We start from the raw sequence: 20,530 nt of genomic DNA on the forward strand, positions 1-20,530 counted from the left end.
CTCCCTCTCTCTCACCCTCTCCCTCTCTCTCACCCCTCTCTCTCTCACCCCTCTCTCCCTCTCTCTCTCCCTCTCTCTCACCCCTCTCCCTCTCTCACCCCTCTCCCTCTCTCACCCCTCTCCCTCTCTCACCCCTCTCCCTCTCTCTCACCCCTCTTCCTCTCTCTCACCCCTCTCCCTCTCTCTCACCATCCCACCCCTCTCTCTCACCATCCCACCCCTCTCTCTCCCACCCCTCTCCCTCTCACCCCTCCCCTCTCTCACCTCTCTCTCTCTCTCTCTCTCTCTCTCTCTCTCTCTCTCTCTCTCTCTCTCTCTCTCTCTCTCTCTCTCTCTCTCTCTCTCTCTCTCTCTCTCTCTCTCTCTCTCTCTCTCTCTCTCTCTCTCTCTCTCACCCCTCTCCCCTCTCTCTCTCACCCCTCTCCCCTCTCTCTCACCCCTCTCCCTCTCTCTCTCACCCCTCTCCCTCTCTCACCTCTCTCTCTCTCTCTCTCTCTCTCTCTCTCTCTCTCTCTCTCTCTCTCTCTCTCTCTCTCTCTCTCTCTCTCTCTCTCTCTCTCTCTCTCTCTCTCTCTCTCTCTCTCTCTCTCTCTCACCAAATCACCCCGTTCCCTCTCTCCCACCCCTCAGCCTCTCTCTCTCTGGCCCCTCCCCTCCCCCCTTTCCTCTTCCCCTCTCTTTCCCACCCCCCCCTTTCCCCTGCTTCCCCACCGCTCCCTTGTAGCATGTACAAATCAAATTTGGAGTGCAAATGTCGCTGCATGTGCATGCAGGCAGGCAGGCAGGCCTTTGCCAGGTAGATAGTGTGGGTTTTAAATGTTCCTGCTCAGTTTTATATACAGCTCAGCGGTTAAACATGTAATGTTGCTGTTTCAGCACATTTTATCACCTTTCCCTTCCCTGCCCCTTACACTGCCTTCCCCTCCCCTTGCATTACCTTTCCTTCCATTCCCCTCGCACCGCATTTTCTTCCCCTCATGCTGCCTTACCTTCCCATCACACTGCCGTCCCTACACCTCCCCTCACACTTTCCTCCTCACCCCCCACTCCACTCACCCTCCCCTTTACCTCTCTCCCTCCCTTCCTCCTCTTCCTCCTTTCCCTCTCTTCCTCCTTTCCCTCTCTTCCTCCTTTCCCTCTCTTCCTCCTTTCCCTCTCTTCCTCCTTTCCCTCTCTTCCTCCTTTCCCTCTCTCCCTCCTTTCCCTCTCTCCCTCCTTTCCCTCTCTCCCTCCTTTCCCTCTCTCCCTCCTTTTCCTCTCTCCCTCCTTTCCCTCTCTCCCTCCTTTCCCTCACTCCCTCCTTTCACTCTCTCCCTCCTTTCACTCTCTCCCTCCTTTCACTCTCTCCCTCCCTCCCCTCATCCTCCCCTCCCTCCTCCCCCCACCCCTCTCACCCTCCCCCATTCCCCCTCTCCCTCCTTCCCCTCTCTCCCTCCTTCCCCCCTCTCCCTCATTTCCCCCTCTCCCTCATTTCCCCTCTCCCTCATTTCCCCCTCTCCCTCATTTCCCCCTCTCCCTCATTTCCCCCTCTCCCTCCTTCCCCTCTCTCCCTCCTTTCCCTCTCTCCCTCCTTTCCCTCTCTCCCTCCTTTCACTCTCTCCCTCCTTTCACTCTCTCCCTCCCTCCCCTCATCCTCCCCCTCCCTCCTCCCCCACCCCTCTCACCCTCCCCTCTCACCCTCCCCTCTCACCCTCCCCTCTCACCCTCCCCTCTCACCCTCCCCTCTCACCCTCTCCCTCATTTCCCCCCTCTCCCTCATTTCCCCCTCTCCCTCATTTCCCCCTCTCCCTCATTTCCCCCTCTCCCTCATTTCCCCCTCTCCCTCATTTCCCCCTCTCCCTCATTTCCCCCTCTCCCTCCTTCCCCTCTCTCCCTCCTTTCACTCTCTCCCGCCCCTCCCTTTTCCTCCCCCCTGTTAATATTCCCGTCAGTGAAACGACGGTTTGTATTTGCAAGTATTTCATATTTCATAGCTTTTTTTTGTTTTTTTTTCCCCAGTGATCTAATACTCATGCGTGAACTTGTACATGCATCAGATGCAGGACAAAGACGTTGGTGGACATCACTGTGTGTCACACAAATTTACAAGGATATAAGTAGATCGTGGTAACGTACATATCGTTATGTCATGGAGGATTTGAACCTGTGCTCCCTGTATCATGAAGCATAGATTGAGATGGGAACACTCACAGGTAAACGAAACCTCAGGTTAATACAGGTCCCTTCGTGGACAGCTTTTTTGGCTGCTGGTTGCATCATTGGTTAGGGCCGCGGCTATGCCACTGATGCAGTGCCCCTATTACCAGTACACTGGTGCTCATTTTGCCGACCTCGGAAGGATGACAGGTTGAGTCAACCCCCTGATGTTAATTCAGCGGTGAGCGGAGCTCGAACTCAGGACCCTAGGATCCCAAGACACCACCATAACCGCGAAGCCAATGCCATGCTCGGTACGGTTTATACAGGTAGTAATCATGGTGTTGGTGATCTTGTTTAATACCTTGGCACACCTAAACTCGTATCCCCCGAGGAGAGCTACTCAATAGTGATTCGGTTCACTTTTTCACAATCCTGCACAGGTGCAATGTCTGTCTTGATGCACCTGCAAAATAATAGATGAAATAAAAAAATAAAAAATCACCTGTGCATGTTTTACCACTTTTTTCCAGCCCACCCTCCACCAGGAGATTTCATCGCGCTTGGCTCCAAAGGCTCTTCCGAGACCAAGCTACCGCAACCTCTGCACAAACCTTCTGGCTCGACGTCCGGCTTGCTCTCCGAACGAAAGCGCGAAGTCCTATCCAGCTCTGCCCCGGGCTCGGCAGGACTTTCCACTCTCGCCAAGCGCCAGAAACTCAGCACGAGCAGCGGCGCGACCACTCTGGGTCCTTTAGGTCGATTGGCCGAAGCTGCCGACGCAGAAAGACGAGCCAGTTCTCCTTCAGTCCGCGAACCAGTGGTCACTCCTGTCGAAGGTATCTGTACTTCCTGCATTCCTTCTTGCCGTTTATTCCTTCCAATTTGAAGTTGAAGAAACGTTCTTATTCTGATTTTAATGTACCGTACTGTGTTACAGAGCATCGGTGCTGCCGAAACAGTTTCTTGGCAAGGGTTATTCTGGGTTATAAACACCGTGATGACTGTTTGTAGCTGAGTCAGAATTGAAACGCAGGCTAGACGGCTTGGAGGCGAGTGTGCGTCACGGGGGAGGTGGGGCAAATATTTTTTTTGTGCTGTGGCTAATAGTCTCCCATGTCGACTCTTGCACATCCTCTCCCTTTGCCCTCTTCACCCTGTCATTTGCCCTCGGTCATCTTCCATCTGCTCGGAAATCAGCCAACATCACTGATCCTCTGAACTACAGACCTTTCAGCTCACTTCCAATCAACAGCAAGGTCATGGAGTCCTTCATCGCAGTCGACATGAAATCCTTCCTTTTCTCCAACAACCTCATCTCAGATCATCAATTTGGTTTGAGACCTGGTCACTCTACCTTGGACATGCTGCTTCTACTCACCCAACAATGGATGGTGGCCCTCAATGTCAGACGAGATCAGGGCTGGCTTTCTGGACATATCTCGGTTTTTTTTTGCTACAGTCTGGCATCCTGCCCTGCTCTCCAAACTCTCTGCCTATGGCATCCGAAGCTACTTCCATACACGGCTTACTGACCAACGTCTGGCACTCAAAGGAATCCTTGCATCTCTCCTTGTCAAGGATGGAGTGCCCCAAGGCAGTGTTCTGGGCCTAGTCGTATTCCTGATCTTCGTCAATGATCTCTCTGACTCCCTGGAAATCCTCTTTTAATATTTGCTGATGACTCCACCCTCTGCCGTATCACCCCTCATCCTCCAGGCAGGTCATCTGCAGCCTTTTCCCTATCTTCAGACCTTGATAGAATCACAAGCTGGTCACACACTTGGAATATGTTTTTCAATCCTGACAAATCTTACTCTCTCTCTCTCTTTCTCTCCAAAAGAACTATCAAGCAACCCTTCCCCACCCTACCCTATCTACTGTCTTAACAATCCTCTTGAGTCTCACCATCATTCAAACACCTGGGTCTCACCATCAACCATGATCATTCTTGGGCAAACCACATTTCAAAGTTGGCCTCCAAAGCCAGCTGCAGACTGGGCGTCCACCATCATATATAACATCCTTTCTTGGCACAGCTGAACTCCTATCCACCTCCAAGGCCTTCATCCACAGCTTCATGGAGGACTGCTCTCCCCTTTGGGTTGGCTCCCCTGCCTCACATCTTGCTCTCCTGCGCGGAAGCCGAGTCTACGGGTCTGTAACGTTGCCATCACAGACAGGTCGGTGGTCTCTCCGTCTTCTGCCGCCTCCTTTCCGGTCTTGCACCCTCTGCTCTTTCCGTGCTTTGTCCCTTCCAGGTTACTGCAGGGCGCACACCATCCACCATCAACCCCCTTCTGGTGAAAATACCGAAATACAAAATCGCTGCTCACCTTAACTCATTTGTTTCCTCTTCTTTTTTTCCACATCTGTGGAACCAACTTTCACATCCTCTTCAACCTCATTCTTTCCTCCAGATCTTCAAGACGGCTGTTCACCACAATCTCAGATCGGTCGCAATCCAAAACCATGATCTTTTCTCCCCTCGTTCATCCCTCCTCCCAAATTTCCAGTTTTCCCTCCTGAGAGTTTCCTTCTATATCCATCTTCTGGTGGATTTCGGGCCAACCCTGTGTTTTTCTCATCGATTTACAGACGTACATCCACACGCGCAGATAATCGCAATATTTCTGACGAGCAGAGGTACCCGGCGTTGCCTGGTGCTGTTCTAATCCTGTTGGAGTTTTTTTTTCCAAAATTATTTTTGTGGGGTCCTAAAACACCTCCCCTTCACCCACTAAGGAATAGGGACGGGGATCATTCAATATCACCTTTCACATAGAAACAAAGGCTTAGGTACGACGGAGCGATTTAAAAATAAATAAATAAAAATCCAAATTAATTTTTCAAAATAAAAAAAAAGAAGAGAAGATAACTGCCATACAACGCTCCCCGACACTCACTGATGAACCTCTGAAAGTTTGATGAATATCCGTTTAGCCATCTTTGAGAAAAATGGCAGCACGCACGCACGCACGCACGCACGCAAACATCTCTCTTACACAGTGGTATCGATAGTGGTTTAAAACGACATGAAGAGGTGTGTGGTTGGATGTGTGTATATTGTGAGCACTGTGAGAAATTGCCGCTCGTGGTTATCCACGGATCTGCAAATGTAGTCGTTAAATTGATTTGTCATGAAGAGGAACGATGAAGCCACATGACCCTGTTTGCCTTTGACATATTTCCGCAGTCCCACCGGGTGCTCTTCTCGAGGCGGTGGAGGCCGCCGAGGCGGAGGGCAATGATGAGCGTGTGGAGGCTCTGCTCTGCGGGGCGGCTCGGCAGCTCCGGCTCTCTCGACCTCGGCCCGATTCCACGTTGTTCCTCGCGCTCATGTACCTCGCCAAAGTCAAGCCCAATATTTTTGCAACGGAGGGCATCATCGAGGTTTGTGACCAATGTCATTTGTTCCCTCGTAAGCTCGTCCTTAACGTTTTCTGGATTTGCTGTGACGGTCGTTCGATCAGGGAGGGTTTGGAAGAGGGTCTGTCTCGTGCAGAGAATTAGGAGTTTGGTCAGGAGAACGGCCTGAAGGGCGAAACTCTGGCAGGAGATGCAGCATAATTTATTATTGGACGACATCTGGTGTTGGCTTAATGATTAGGGTGGTGGGCTTGGGATCCTAGGATCCTGAGTTCAAATCCCACTCGACTGTTGAATTAACACCAGGTGGGGTTGACTCTGCCTGTCATCCTTCCGAGGTCGGCAAAACGAGTGCCAGCTTGCTGGTATCCTGTGTCGGAGTGGCGACCTGTACAGGATTGTGCCCCAATAGCCAAGTAGACTGCTTAGGCAGCACCGACGCTCTGCACAGAGTATGGTCCCAATGGATGGATGGATGGACGACATCCGCTTTAACATCTTCTCGAGATGGTGTATGACGTGCTGTGGCTCACCACATTGACACGGCATCAAGACCGCTCTTTTCTGTACCCTGATGGATTTTAATTGGCACGTCTGCTTCGCTTTCGCCTTCCCACAAATCTGTGCAAAAACGGGTCAACTTGGTTTCAAAGGCCCTGAGCAAGCCCGGACGGGTTGAAATGAGCCTCGTTTCAAAAGTCATCGTGTTGCGACGCAGCATCATCGCAATACTTGGGTTGCCCATTTTAAGCAGAATATCTCTTGGTGGAATGGGATTAAGCAATTGGTTCAGTCTATGATCGAGGGACTTCTTGATTTACATTGGATTGTACATTTTGAACACAAATCGGGTCACGAATCGGAACATGAACCCGCATCTTAGCAGTGCCTTGGCTCTGGATTTGGCAAATTGTACCAAATCTCATCCCGATGACGTGTGCCCACAGAGGAAGGACTAAGGTTACCGGCGTTTACCCTGTCTGGCAGTAAAACGGAATTGAAAATCATTCCAAACAGGAAACTCGCTCTTTTTAATGATGTCATAAAGGACACAAACAACAGGCACGAAGAACAAATGTAACGTATCCAACAAGGTGATGTAAAAGACGGCGCTAAACTTCTGCAATGTTTGTGTCCTTCGACCTTTAAAATCTTCATTTTATTTAAATTGAATTATCTACTTCAACACTAGCACTGAAATCGCCTTTTTTTTTTTGGCACTTTCGAAACCCTTTCGTTTAGCAGCACTTGGAAAAAAAAAAAAAAAAAAAAACATCACGGCATTTTACGTCGTCACAACCAATCGAATTTCTTGCTCGGAGACCCCGCCCACGTCCTTGTTTCTCAAGACTGCGCAGGTTCAGGTGTTCCACGGACTCTCGGGTTATAAATGATTTGCTGTTAAAGTGCTTCATTTTGGTTGTGGGCCAGGCTCTTTGTGGCCTCCTGCGTCGAGACCCCGGTGTCGTGTTGAAATCTAAAGGGGGCAGTACGGCAGCCATCCTGGCCTGCAACCTGCTCATGGCTGCTTATGAAGAGGATGAGAACTGGCCTGAAGTTTTTGTGAAGGTGAGCAGAATTTTTCCGGCTCTGTTATCTCTGGTCATTAATGCCGTGCTGCCTGTTCATGCTTGCATGATCACATGGTGCAATGTGCTCATGCAGGTATATATCGAGGACTCGCTCGGTGAACGAGTGTGGGTGGACAGTCCGTACTGCAAGCTCTTTGTGGATAACATCCAGACCGCATTTGGTACAAAGACTCCTTGTGGTCTCATGCTACATTTGGATCAGGGGCGGCCCACAGGCGGAGAAACTAGTGCTGGTGAGGTCTTCATATGGTTGTTGTGTCGGCTACTTTCGACAGCCGCTGCTCGCATTGCTGTTGTTGCATTGAGCTCCGTGTTGTTTATTGGCCAGTTTGCATGCATGTTTGCAGGTGCGAGTCCCCGTCTGAACACTGCGGACGACGACAAGGCGTTGGAGCCATCTGAACTTCTCATCGTCGAAGACAAAGTATCTTCAGATGATGACTCCACCCCTGTTATGCCGAGGTGCACACGTGACACTTGTCATTCTCTTTATATGTATTTTTGACGTGTTTTTACCTTTGTTTGACCCATGGTGCCTCCTCCATGTTAACCTATGGTGAATTTGTATGTGATGCACTTTTCCACGACATAACGCCGGTGCTGCTTTCGTCGTGGCATTCCTTATTCCAGCTTCTTCCATTGTGGGGGCTTTGCTGTTTGTCACTGTCGAGCTTAAACCACAGCTTCGTTGTGGCAGGTACGATGAAGTGGCTGGGGGCATTCAGGAGTACGTGGGGGACGTGCTGCGGGAACAGCTTGCGCGGAGGCAGCCAATGGACAGCGTCCCACGTCACCTCTTACGCCTCCTGGCTGCCACGGTCGGTTACGTGGATGTACGGCTCCTCGCGGTTCAGAAACTGGAGCTGTGGTTGCAGAACCCTAAGGTGATTGGGTTTGTGACTTGAACTAGTTTGTCTGCGACTAAGGGGTATATTAAGAATGGGATGAATGAGGAAGTGTTGTTGATATAGGATATCGAGGAGGAATACTCGTCAGAATGGCAATAAGCTTTTAAATTTGTATTTGTATTTTTGTCGACAGAGTTGAAGCTCGTGGAGGAGGTAGAACAGAGAACGGAAGAGGATATAACAGAACTAAAAGAGCAGTGGAAAGAGAGTGGGGCAGCACAGTAACAGCAGGGTCGGGGGCCAAAATAGAGGAAGATTTGGAGAAATAAAGGAAATGGGGAAGGATGAGAGCAAGGGGAGGACATGGGGAGAAGAGGATCGATACAGCCACAGACTCTCATTCGCAGGAAGAAGCAGAAATGGAACAATAAATAAAAGTTTTAAAATTGGAAATAAGATGCAATTGAGAAAAAAATAATTGGGAGGGGGCAAGAGTAGTGGGGCAGGGGGTTGCGGTGACCTGGAGAGAGAGAGAGAGAGAGAGAGAGAGAGAGAGAGAGAGAGAGAGAGAGAGAGAGAGAGAGAGAGAGAGAGAGAGAGAGAGAGAGAGAGAGAGAGAGAGAGAGAGAGAGAGAGAGAGAGAGAGAGAGAGAGAGAGATCGAGAGAGAGAGAGAGAGAGAGAGAGAGAGAGAGAGAGAGAGATCGGGAGAGAGAGAGATCGGGAGAGAGAGAGATCGGGAGAGAGAGAGAGAGAGATCGGAGAGAGAGAGAGAGATCGGGAGAGAGAGAGAGAGATCGGGAGAGAGAGAGAGAGATCGGGAGAGAGAGAGAGAGATCGGGAGAGAGAGAGAGAGACCGGGAGAGAGAGAGAGAGATCGGGAGAGAGAGAGAGAGATCGGGAGAGAGAGAGAGAGATCGGAGAGAGAGAGAGAGAGAGAGAGAGAGAGAGAGAGAGAGAGAGAGAGAGAGAGAGAGAGAGAGAGAGAGAGAGAGAGAGAGAGAGAGAGAGAGAGAGAGAGAGAGAGAGAGAGCGGGAGAGAGAGAGAGAGCGGGGGAGAGAGAGAGAGCGGGAGAGAGAGAGATCGGGAGAGAGAGAGAGAGAGAGAGAGAGAGAGAGAGAGAGAGAGAGAGAGAGAGAGAGGAGAGAGAGAGAGAGAGAGCGAGAGGAAGAGGGAGAGCGAGAGCGAGAGCGAGAGCGAGATCGAGAGATCGAGAGAGAGAGAGAGAGAGAGAGAGAGAGAGAGAGAGAGAGAGAGAGAGAGATCGGGAGAGAGAGAGAGAGAGAGAGAGAGAGAGAGAGAGAGAGAGAGAGAGAGAGAGAGAGAGAGAGAGAGAGAGAGAGAGAGAGAGAGAGAGAGAGAGAGAGAGAGAGAGAGAGAGAGAGAGAGATAGAGATAGAGAAAGAGAGAGAGAAAAAGATAGAGAGAGAGATAGAGATAGAGATAGAGATAGAGATAGAGATAGAGATAGAGATAGAGATAGAGATAGAGATAGAGATAGAGATAGAGATAGAGATAGAGAGATAGATATGAGAGAGATATATATATATATATATATAGATATATATATAGAGAGATAGAGAGAGAGAGATAGAGATATAGAGAGAGAGAGATAGAGATATAGAGAGAGAGAGATAGAGATATAGAGAGAGAGAGATAGAGATATAGAGAGAGAGAGAGAGAGATAGAGATATAGAGAGATAGAGATAGAGATATAGAGAGAGAGAGATATAGAGAGAGAGAGATATAGAGAGAGAGAGAGATATAGAGAGAGAGAGATATAGAGAGAGAGAGATATAGAGAGAGAGAGATCGGGAGAGAGAGTTCGGTTTGGGGAGGATTAACGGGGGTAGAAAATATCATCGTTTTGGATGGTGAATGATCTGAGACGGTGGTGAACAGCCGTCTTGAAGCCTGCAGGGAAGAATGAGATTGAAGAGAATGTGGAAATTTGTTCCACAGGTGGGAAAATAGAGGAATGAATGAGTGACGGTGAGCAGTGATCCTGGATTTTAGGAGTTTCACTAAGAGTGGGTTACTGGCTGACTGTGTGCATACTGTAGAATCCTGGAGGGAGAGGGGGGGTGTCAGCACACAAAGGACAGAGGGTGTAAGACCAGAAAGGAGATGGTGGAAGACAGAGACCACGATCTGTCCGCGATGTGAAAGTGATAAGCCCATCGACTTGCCTGAGCAAGATCATGGTTGCAAGATGTGAGGCAGGGGGAGCCAGCCTCGAGGGGAGAGCAGTACTCCATCAAGCAAGCTGAGGACTTGCTAAAACAGAGTTTGTTATCTTGTTTCAGCTCATTAAGTTGAGAATTCCTCGAGAATTAGGACCCCATCCAACAAACAAATTTTACACCACGGACAAAACCCCCCAAAACCCGACGGTCGTCTGACCCAAGTCCTCTTTTGTTTTTTTTCAGCTGATGCGTCCAGCACAGGACCTTCTCATGGCGGTGTGCACCAACTGCACAAGTCACACGTCTGAGGATGTGGAGGTGATCTCGCACATCACCAAGATCCGTCTGAAGCCAAAGCCTCTACTCAACCACTACATGTTGTGCATCCGGTTCGTTCGTTTAAATCATCTTTCAATCTGATCAATAAATGTTTATCTCAGATCGACGAGGAGACATCTTGGTATTCTGATGTGAACTTGAAGGACATTGGTAGATCGGCCAAATATGCCTAGTTTATGGGATTTGGACGTGGTTTCCCACCATCACGGACCTTAGGTTCGAATAAGAGTGTGAAATGGCACAGCCAATTTTTTTTATTTACACGTGTCATTCTTTGGGACTGGCATGATGGCCGAGAGCTCGCCTGTGTTTGAATCCCGACCGAGCTATCATCTCGATGTTTCACAAGTAGGTGCCGTCCCTCGGATGGACGTCAAACAGGCACCCGTCTGCTGGCATTTGTTGGTGGAGGTTAAAAATCCCACCGTGTGCTTCGTGAAGAGTCGGCAAGCTATCGCCGGCATCCTGAACAAATTACTAATTCCCGCCCAAACTACTGCTGGGAAGGCAATGGCAAACCACCCAGGGCAGTATAACCATCGCCAAAAAACTGCTTTGGCAGCTCCGACACTCTGTAACAGAGTACGGTACATCGGAATCAGACTAGCTCCTGAGACTCAGGTGTTTGCCTTTCAGTATAAATGGGACGTGAAGGTCCAAAAACTATTTGCAAGAACTGTAGGAGGTTTTTGAGTACCTGAGACCCAATGCAAGCTTTTATAAAACTCCCTGGAAATCTGACGTATCACATGATCTAACGTATCACATTACGGAGAACTTCCTGCCGGGTCCGGATCGTGTCTCATGCAGGGAGTTGCTGAATTCCCACAAGGACAACCTGGGAACCCTCATCAAGTTCCTGCTGTTCAACGAGCTCTCGAACACGCGGAATCCGAACAACATGCAGATCCTGTACACCGTGCTCCAGCATGTGCCGAACACCGCTCCCAGGGTCAGGCCATTTTGCCTTTGTGGCTTTGTCTGTAGGTTTATTTTCCGAGCTCTCTGCGCATCCCACCCAATGCTTCGCGAGACCTAATCTGCGACTTCCCGTGTCTTCCTCACAGTACCTAGCGCTGGTGTTTCAAGAACTGCTGGTGAACAAGGAAGACTTCTTGCGTGCCTCGCGACTCCTGTTGCGCGAGATCGCCAAGCAGTGCAAGCACGAGATGGACTTTCAGGCCTTCTGTCAAGGTCTCATGGAGGAGCGTAACGAGCCACCCTTCTTGGAAATGGAATGCAAGGTGTCCGTTTGTGTCGACCCGACACAATGGCGTTTCCCTTTCCAATTGAGCTTGGCACAGATGGAAGGGTTTTATTTTCTCAGTGAATGGTTTAAACTGAAGAATTTGTTTTTGACGTGTAAACATCATTTTATTTAACTTAACAACTCCCTCGATGTTAGCTTTTGTTTGCATGGGCCTTCACTGAGTGACTGGATGGGCGGAGGCGTGAGGGAGCTTTTTAAGCATTGTGTTTTGATTTGTAGGAATTGGAGAACTCAGTATATATATACATACATATATATATATATATATATATATATATATATATATATATATATATATATATATATATATATATATATCAGATGAACCCCCTGACTTGTGGTGATCATCGCCGTGGATTATGTCTCACATGGTAAAACCGCATAATCCGCAAAGAACAACCATTCGTCTGCCACTCAGGCGATTGCTGCCATAAATGCAAACTATTCGAGGCCTCCAGGTTGACAGTGACACTTTGGTGTAAGACTATGTTCATTGGAGATTGGGGGAGTGCTCGTCACACTCCACATGTTTTGAGATAGATATATATATATATATATATATATATATATATATATATATATATATATATATATATATATATATATATATATATATATATATATATATATATATATATATATATATATATACATGTATATATATATATATATATATGTATATATATACATATATATATGTATATATATATATATATATATATATATATATATATATATATATATATATATATATATATATATATACACTGTATTTTGTATACATAGTCGAGGCTCGTGGAAGAGCTAGTGCAAGGATGCTGAACGAATCAGGACACAATGAACAGCAGAGTGGGGGGGGGGGACACCAACAGCAGAGTTGAAGACCAAGACGGAGGTGGACAAACAATGGGTATGGGGAAGAATAGTTGTCGAAAAGATCATGGTTTTGGATTGGGGCTGATCTGAGATGGTGGTGAACAGCTGTCTTGAAGTTTTTGGAGGGAAAAATGAGATTGAAGAGGATGTGGAAGTTGGTTCCATAGGTGGGGGGGAAATCCATGAATGAGGTGTTTTGCCAGGGTTGTGAGGCCGAGGTGGTGTCGGGGGAACTACAAACTGTTGAAGCTTTTTCATCGGCAGTCATGCTATTTTGAGGTAGCATTTCATGTGCAACGTATTTTTTAGTACGACGAGATATCTCTTCTTCAAACTGCTGCCCGCGAACCCTGCGATCATTTTGCTGATGCTGATGTGCATCACTATGCATCGGCATGAATTTGCTGCAAGGAAGATGTTTCTAATAGGCTGAAGCAGTTTTGGAAAGGCCAATGATTAAAAAAATATTGTTTTTTTATGATCATCAAGAAGAGCAATAACAATAGCATGTACATCAAGTCCTTCCCTGCCTCCCTCGATGCCCCTCCTGCGTACGCTTAGCTGGATCCATAACCATTTGCAGTGTTTTTGCTTATTGGCTGTTCTCCTTACTGGATCTTGTGTTGCAGGAGCGTTTCGTGATCCAGATAACCGATCTGCTCACACTGTCCATGATGTTGGGCATCACAGCGCAGGTGAAGGAGGCCGGCATCGCATGCGACAAAGGAGAGAAAAAAAGTGAGTTATTGCTCTAGGCTCGGAGACACGGCCCGACAAGGGGAGAACCGGCGTTTTCCCGTTGGGCCTACACGATGGCCGATCCTCGTATCGTTGATTGTGATGGACATATAAATGACAGCGGTGTTTCCCCTGCAGACCTTGATCCCCTGCGGACCTTCCAGCGCCAAATAGCTGCCATTCAGTGCGATGCCGTATGCTGGTTGCACACCGCCGTCCCTACGTCCTTCAAGCTCCCTCCGAAAGACTACGTGCACTGGTGATTCTTTGCCTGAACACTCGTGTTTACATTTCGCCTCGATAGCTCAGATAGTTTTGTACATTTTAAAGGCCTTTGTTGCCCATGCAATGCAACTGTCATGCTCCCCTCCTCGCCCTTGAGAATAATCTTCCATTTTATTTTTTTTTTAAATTCCGATAGAAGTTTCCATCAGAAAAACAAACACAAACTGATGTTTTTGTACAAGCCTCACAATACTGCGTCGTGAGTTTTTCGCCGTCACGTGCCTTCATAACCATGCGACATGACTGAAAGTCGTTGCATTTTGCGCGACGATGACGACGCGTCGTGACGTTAAAGCCGATTTGGGTCGACTCCAGCAGGAGTTGTTTAAAAAAAAAAAAAAAATCACGGAAGGAATTGTATTTTGTTCCCGTCACCTCCACCACAAAATTGTTTCCCAGGAATTCCTGGAAAAGTGTGGGAAACTGATTTGGGATTCCTGCCTTTCCCCGTTTTATTTATTTATTTGTTTGTTTTTGGTTCGTCCTCGGAAAATTTGGCCTCAAACCATTTCTCGTTGGCAAGTGTAGATGTGCTTGCACTTGTGCGGTGTGCTTCTGTTCACCTCCTCTCCCAACACGAAGGAAAGACTCATCAACTTGTACTTTATGGCCTTTAAAGCCATCCCACAACCAAGTTGACCGAATAAGAAATGTGTGCAACGTTAAGTTCTGGCTTCATACAAAGTTGCACGATGATTGGATGGAAAATGCGGCCGGCATTCCAAAGAATTCCGTTTTCTGCAGGCATGGGTTGCAGGGTGTTTCACATGGCAGGAATAAACGTCCTTGACCGAATAAATCGTCCCAAACACGTGTTCTCGTGTGTAATAAGACTTTTTAGCCGCGTCTCGCGTAGCGAACGCTGGCTCTGAGAGAGCTCCGCGTTGTTGTTCTTCTTCTTGTTGTTGTTTTTCTTCTTCTGGTGAAGACAAAACCTTTAGGACTCGGCTCTTTTATTTTCAGGATCCGGATCTCCTTAAATATTAAACATGTGTACGCATCCTCGCATTGACGGTGCCTTTTGAGAGCGTCTATCATGAACTTTTAAATATATTCGGACATTTGCTTTAAAGTTTCGAAAAGTTCTCGTTACTATTTAAAGATTATTCCATTTAATGTGTTGTAATTTCGTAAATACACGATTTTCTCGTCATGAACGACGAGCCTCCATGACGGGTCTCGCTATTGGCTCCATCAAGGCACGTGACGAAATATCCGAAGTTGTTGTTGTTATTGCCTTTAGGACGCGGCTCTTGGACGCATTTGTCCTTGTTTATCAAAGATTGCAAAACAAGACAAGGCTTGTGCGTTGCGGTGCGCGCGTTTAGTGGTCTGCAGGTTGGGGACGTCGCCAACAGGATTTCGGGTTTTTAGTCTCTTATTCGTTTGTTTTCCACTTGGACATTAACTCGATGTCATTTTGAGTCAAAATTAGTTCAGCAAATCAGTTTTAACTTCCAATGTCTCATCTTCTACCTTCAACCGCAGTCTGTACAAAGTCTTGTTCACAGAGCAGATGGAGACGTACTACAAATGGGACAACTGGCCTCCGGAAAGTGACCGCAAGTATGTCTGGAATTTCATCAGACCCGGCCTGTAAATGGCACGTTGGTCCGAAATGTGAAAGACTGTTACGAGTGCTTGATGGTGGGTGGTTGTCGAAAGGGATTTGGCGTCGTATGGAGTGAACTGTGACAAACAATGTGTTGATGATGATGGTGATGATGATGATTATGATGATGCTGGTGCAGAGGGGGGGGGAGAGAACGAGAGCATGCAGTAATGACTCATCTCTGTCGGTCTTTCCACAGCTTCTTCCTGCGGCTGTGCTCTGAAGTTCCGCTTTTGGAAGACACCCTAACTCGCGTCCTTCTCATCGCCTTGTCCCGCGATCTTCCACTTGGCCCGGCGGATGCCATGGAACTGGCCGATCACCTTGTCAAACGGGCGGCCTCTGTACAGGCTGACGGTAGGTTACCAGGGTCAGGGATGCGAGAACACTTTGAAAGGTTGCAGCTGTTTTGATTGATTTATTTATTTTCATGTTGACTATTTATCGCATCACGGACCGGGCGTCTTCTTTGTTGACCAGACCTTGAAGTGCTCCGAGTCGAGAAACTTCAGCTCATGGAAGCGGTGCTGAAACTGGCAACGTACCACTACCCAGAGAACATCCATCTCCCCCCAGGGTAAGGGTTCCAACCGGTGTGAGTGTTTCCCTGGTTATCTTCCAAGGGTGAGCTTGGCATACTATGCAGCCACACTATGAATCCATGAACCCCCTCCCTTGGTTCTCACTTTGGTTGGTGGGCAAAACTAGCAAAAGAAAAGAAAAGAAAAGGTGTCTCTCTGTCCTTGTTCTTGTGGCTCTCCTTGTCATCGCAGAACGCATCCCCAATGTTATTAGAATATTATGGTGATTATCTCTGTAGTTATGACCCCCCGACTCTGGCCATCTCCAACCTGTACTGGAAGGCCTGGCTGTTCCTCCTGGTCTTGGCTGCTTTCAACCCACGGAACATCGGCTGGGCGGCCTGGAAGGATTTTCCGACCCTCAAGATGCTCATGGAGATGGTCATGACGAAGTACGTTTCGATCATTGGAGAAACTTAATTTTCAATGATGTCATATCCAGTTTCATCGACTAACGTTTCATACATCATCCGTCAAATGATGACGTCCAAGTGTGTACAGAAAGTTTCGGGTTTCTCTGTTGCAGTAACTACAGTTTCCCGTTGTGCACGGCTGGTGGAGAGGAGCTGCGGGCAGAGTGCCTAGCTAAGGAGGTGCATCTTACTCAGCTGGAAAAGCAGGAGATCCTGCAGTTTGAGAGCCACCTTGCTGCTGCTTCGACCAAACAAACCATTACGGAGACGAACAGTCTGCTTCTGCCGCAGCTGATGGCACTCGATCCTGGGTAATCTCACCAATAGACCACACTGTTGACTCCGAGTGAGATAGAATCCTCGATTTTTATTATTATTATTATTATTATTATTTTTTTAAAGCAGTGTTTATGTTGATGGTTGAACAACAGTTCGTCCCGCATCATGAGACAAACATTTGTGGTGTTTCACTCCTTAGGGGACCTGTTCGACGTCCACCTGCCAGCATGGTGGAGCAGCTACGTTCAGTCAACCAGAGTTTGCGCCTGGGTCAGCTCTTATGTTCCAGCCGTGACCCTGATTTCCTGCTCAGTATAATCCAGAGACAGGTGCAAGGGTTGTTCTGATCACGTGATCGATTTGTTTATTCCATTGGCCCCATTTTTGCACTCATTCGCATGTGTTATTTCTGCACCCTCCTCTCACCCATCCCTCTCCCGGAATCTACCCTCTAGGGGTCATCTCAATCGATGCCCTGGTTAGCTGACCTGGTCGAGGCCAGTGAAGGCTCATTGGACATCCTGCCCGTTCAGTGCCTTTGTGAGTTTCTGCTGCACGAAGCCGCGGAGCAGGCAAACTTGTCTGGACAGGCCACGGGCGTCACCACCGGGGGTGACGACACGGACGTTGAAGATGAGAGCAAGGAGCAACGAGCTCGACGGGCCTTGGTATGACCAATTCCTGCAGTTGAGTGCCAAACTAAAATTGGTCACGAATTAATTTATTGCTTTCTCCTGTTGGCGAAACTAACGTCAACTCTCATTCTTATCTCGAGTTCTTCACGACACTTATTCTACCCACAACAGAAAGCTAGCAAGCAAAGGCAGCTGCTCGCGAGGCTGCAAGACCTACTTCAGGCCTCCTCCGCGGAGCTCACCACTCATGAAGTTTTGGATTACTTCCTGCGCCGCTTGTCCTCTCCGCAGGCAGCCACAAGAAGTCTCGCTCTTCAGGTAGACCGGATCCAAACGATTACGAATCGTCACTTCAAGACTACTCGCACTCACATTGATTGCTTTCACGAGCGGCCTGGCCTGCCCTGCCCTCCCGGCGGGAGTACCTTTCTCGGCCCACCTGCTCGTGGGGAATGTGCCCTTTATGATTATTGTGAGAAATTTCATTCGTCGCAACATATCGTACTCGTGTGCGTGTGTGTGTAAGTGTTACGCAGAGATGGCCAAACGGATCGTTGTCAAACATTCAGAGGTTCATTAGTTCATTTTTGGCCAAAAATAAGTTTGAAAAACAAAAAAAGTTTGATTTGTTTTGAATTTTTAGTCTTTTTTTTAATCCCTCTCTAGTGCCAAAGCCTTTTCAGCGATGTGAAAGGTAATATTAAATGATACCCAAGCCCATTCCTTTGTGGGTGTATGGAAGTGTTTTAAGCCCCCACAAAATAACAATAAAACAACAAAGTTTGATTTATTCAAAATGCCAAGAGGATTTGAACAGCACTGTGCAATGTATGCCTGGTGTTTTGGCTTCACGGTTCGGGTGGTGGGCTTGGGATCCTCGGATCCTGAGTTCAAGCCCTGTTGTCTGCTGAATTAACACCAGGTGGGGTTGACTCTGCCCGTCATCCTTCAGAGGTCAGCAAAATGAGTGCCAGCTTGCTGGTATCCTGTGTTGGAGTGGCGACCCGTACAGGATTGTGTCCAATAGCCAAGGAGACTGCTTAGGCAGCACCAACGCTCTCACGGAGTATAGTGCCGATTAATGGATGGATGGATGGATGGGCAATGCCGGGTCATCCTGCTCTTGTCATAAGATTTAGGAAGATGATTTGTAATACCGGCTACCACCAAAGGTGGTGCCATTTCCACGATATGTCAATTTTGGAGTGTCGGTGAGATCCACATTTGCTCCATTTATAGTAAGGTGAACTGTGGTGTGGTTCCGCAGAGATGGTCCATTTGTTGGGGGTACCCGTGAATGCCTTCATCGACATAGTGCGGAGCCAACATCACAACTATGTTGGATTATCTAAAAATTCCAAACTTTATCTTCGTATTCCACATATTCTTCGGAGTGGCGTTAAAGCTCCTGCCCCATACACTAGCATTTTGATGTTAAAGATCCCACGGGGTCCTTTGATCGGCAAATTCATCGCCAGAACCATGAACAAATAAGAGCGGCACCGCTGTGGAGCACGTATCTCCACCATGCTGAACAGTTTACGTGCTGTGGCCCACTGAAAGGGCTCAGTTTATACATTTTCACTCAAAGGAAAAGCGAACCTCATCTCCACTACCTATCTGCAGATTGAGCATATCTCATTTTCATGATTACTGCACCCCTCCTCACCGCCTCCATCCCATTCCAGGGTCTCTCCATGGTCCTGACCCCTGCTAAAACAGTCGGCTTGGATGGTGATGAGACGAGCAACGGGTCATCCCAAGAACCCGCACTGGGAACGCACCTGCTGCCCACGTTTCACTGGCTGCTGCACGACCTTCCTCACCTGCCAGTATTCCGCCACGTCCGCGACACGACCATCCTCGCCCTACAGCAGGTCCTCTCTGAGCACCGATAGGACGACGACCGTGTTTAATCACCGATCAGTCCGTACCACAACAGCTGTGCGAGTTAGTGAAGCAAACGTGAAGAGTTTGGTCTGATGTTTGCCTTTTCTTTTATTTAATTTTTTTTATTATCTTTTCAGGCAATTCACGTGGAGATGTCCACAAAGGCCATCACGGCTTACCTGCTTTTCCTGGCTCAGCATGCGCAGCCAGGTGACCAGAACATTCTGGGAAATTTGGTCCTGGTGAGTGGTTTCCTCGTCTACTTGTACCTCATAAATTCATCCTCTTACCCTTCTTTACTGCCAACTTGTTTACCTCCCCAACATCTCGTTTTCTGTCGGTGACAGTTTTGACCTATTTGCTGTGGCGTCATGCCAATATCGTACAGATTGGTTCAAAGTACAATTGGAATATCCTTGTTAAAGCAGCTAAAGGGTGACCCTGTAGTTCTCGGCGATGTCTCGCTATTCGGAGATAAGCGTCGTTGCGGAAGATCATCGCAGTAAACCTGTTTCTGGTCTCGCGTGAAACAGAAATTCTCTTAAAGGGCATTTTGAAACGTTTTTGTTTTCAAAACGAACATTTGATCTTAAAAGGTTTAACCACAAAAGCAATTTTCTGGATTACAAGCTTTGATCATTGGCGGTAACTTTGATCTCTTGGTAGTTGTTCATCAGAATTGGAATTTTTTTTTAAAATGTGGTGTTTACCCAAGGATGCACTGCGGGTATTTAGGGAATTGCAAGCATGACGGTTTCACCTATGGGCAGACATCCCCATTCTCATGCTGGGAGTACCCTTCTCGGCCCACCTTTGATGGGCAATGTGCTGCGGAACAGTCTTGGAAATGCACTTTATAATTTTTGTCATTTTTGAAAAAATTTTGTTGATCACAACATTTTGTTATGGGTTTGCCGGCCAGGTCACTAGTGGCCTCTCAGACCTGCTTCCTGACCTTTGACCCTGAAGTCGACGAGCTGCAGAAAACTCCACGGAACAACGGGTTTATAAGCACCAATGGACACCGTCTGAGACCATTCATTTAGGCAGGGTCCTCCATTACTTTTCCGGCAAATTAATCCCCCAGATGGAGAACCGTGTTTTCCACGCCCCACTCCTACGAAATCAAGAACAGCCAAGCTGAACTGTAGGTGGGATGTCAGATAATCTATGGCCATTGCGAAACTGCGGGGCAAAACCCCCATCCACTATTTGCACACAAGCGTCGAACCAATGGAGAAAGAGACAATCGGGCAGAGGTTGGAAACGATGTATGGGGTGGTGTGTAATGCGAGCTCAAAAATAACTGTTGTGGATTCAGTTGATACTCCACAACAGTGCGAGTCCATGAGGTGTGTGCACTGAGAGATGCAACGATATATATATATATATATATATATATATATATATATATATATATGTATATATGTATATATATGTATATATGTATATATATGTATATATATATATATATATATATA

At 47.7% G+C, this 20,530-nt stretch overlaps 1 protein-coding gene across 2 annotated transcripts in view; it reads left to right on the forward strand.

The window, feature by feature from the left end:
• INTS1 (integrator complex subunit 1) overlaps positions 1-20,530 on the forward strand; it is a 48,043-nt gene that overhangs the window by 3,692 nt on the left and 23,821 nt on the right. For both annotated transcript variants that reach the window (XM_085861374.1, XM_085861375.1), the window contains exons 2-22: positions 2,670-2,975; positions 5,333-5,529; positions 6,937-7,074; positions 7,171-7,330; positions 7,445-7,559; positions 7,795-7,981; positions 10,375-10,520; positions 11,281-11,422; positions 11,538-11,714; positions 13,246-13,354; positions 13,493-13,613; positions 15,128-15,205; positions 15,451-15,608; positions 15,732-15,828; positions 16,072-16,224; positions 16,359-16,556; positions 16,724-16,853; positions 16,980-17,192; positions 17,331-17,477; positions 18,848-19,036; positions 19,187-19,291. In XM_085861374.1, coding sequence (XP_085717500.1) covers positions 2,670-2,975; positions 5,333-5,529; positions 6,937-7,074; positions 7,171-7,330; positions 7,445-7,559; positions 7,795-7,981; positions 10,375-10,520; positions 11,281-11,422; positions 11,538-11,714; positions 13,246-13,354; positions 13,493-13,613; positions 15,128-15,205; positions 15,451-15,608; positions 15,732-15,828; positions 16,072-16,224; positions 16,359-16,556; positions 16,724-16,853; positions 16,980-17,192; positions 17,331-17,477; positions 18,848-19,036; positions 19,187-19,291 — 3,266 coding nt within the window. The remainder of the gene's footprint in view (positions 1-2,669; positions 2,976-5,332; positions 5,530-6,936; positions 7,075-7,170; positions 7,331-7,444; positions 7,560-7,794; positions 7,982-10,374; positions 10,521-11,280; positions 11,423-11,537; positions 11,715-13,245; positions 13,355-13,492; positions 13,614-15,127; positions 15,206-15,450; positions 15,609-15,731; positions 15,829-16,071; positions 16,225-16,358; positions 16,557-16,723; positions 16,854-16,979; positions 17,193-17,330; positions 17,478-18,847; positions 19,037-19,186; positions 19,292-20,530) is intronic.

The sequence above is a fragment of the Eptatretus burgeri genome, chromosome 17 (assembly GCF_056783735.1).
Source record: "Eptatretus burgeri isolate ZD-2024b chromosome 17, Ebu_testis_v1, whole genome shotgun sequence".
NCBI lineage: Eukaryota > Metazoa > Chordata > Myxini > Myxiniformes > Myxinidae > Eptatretus > Eptatretus burgeri.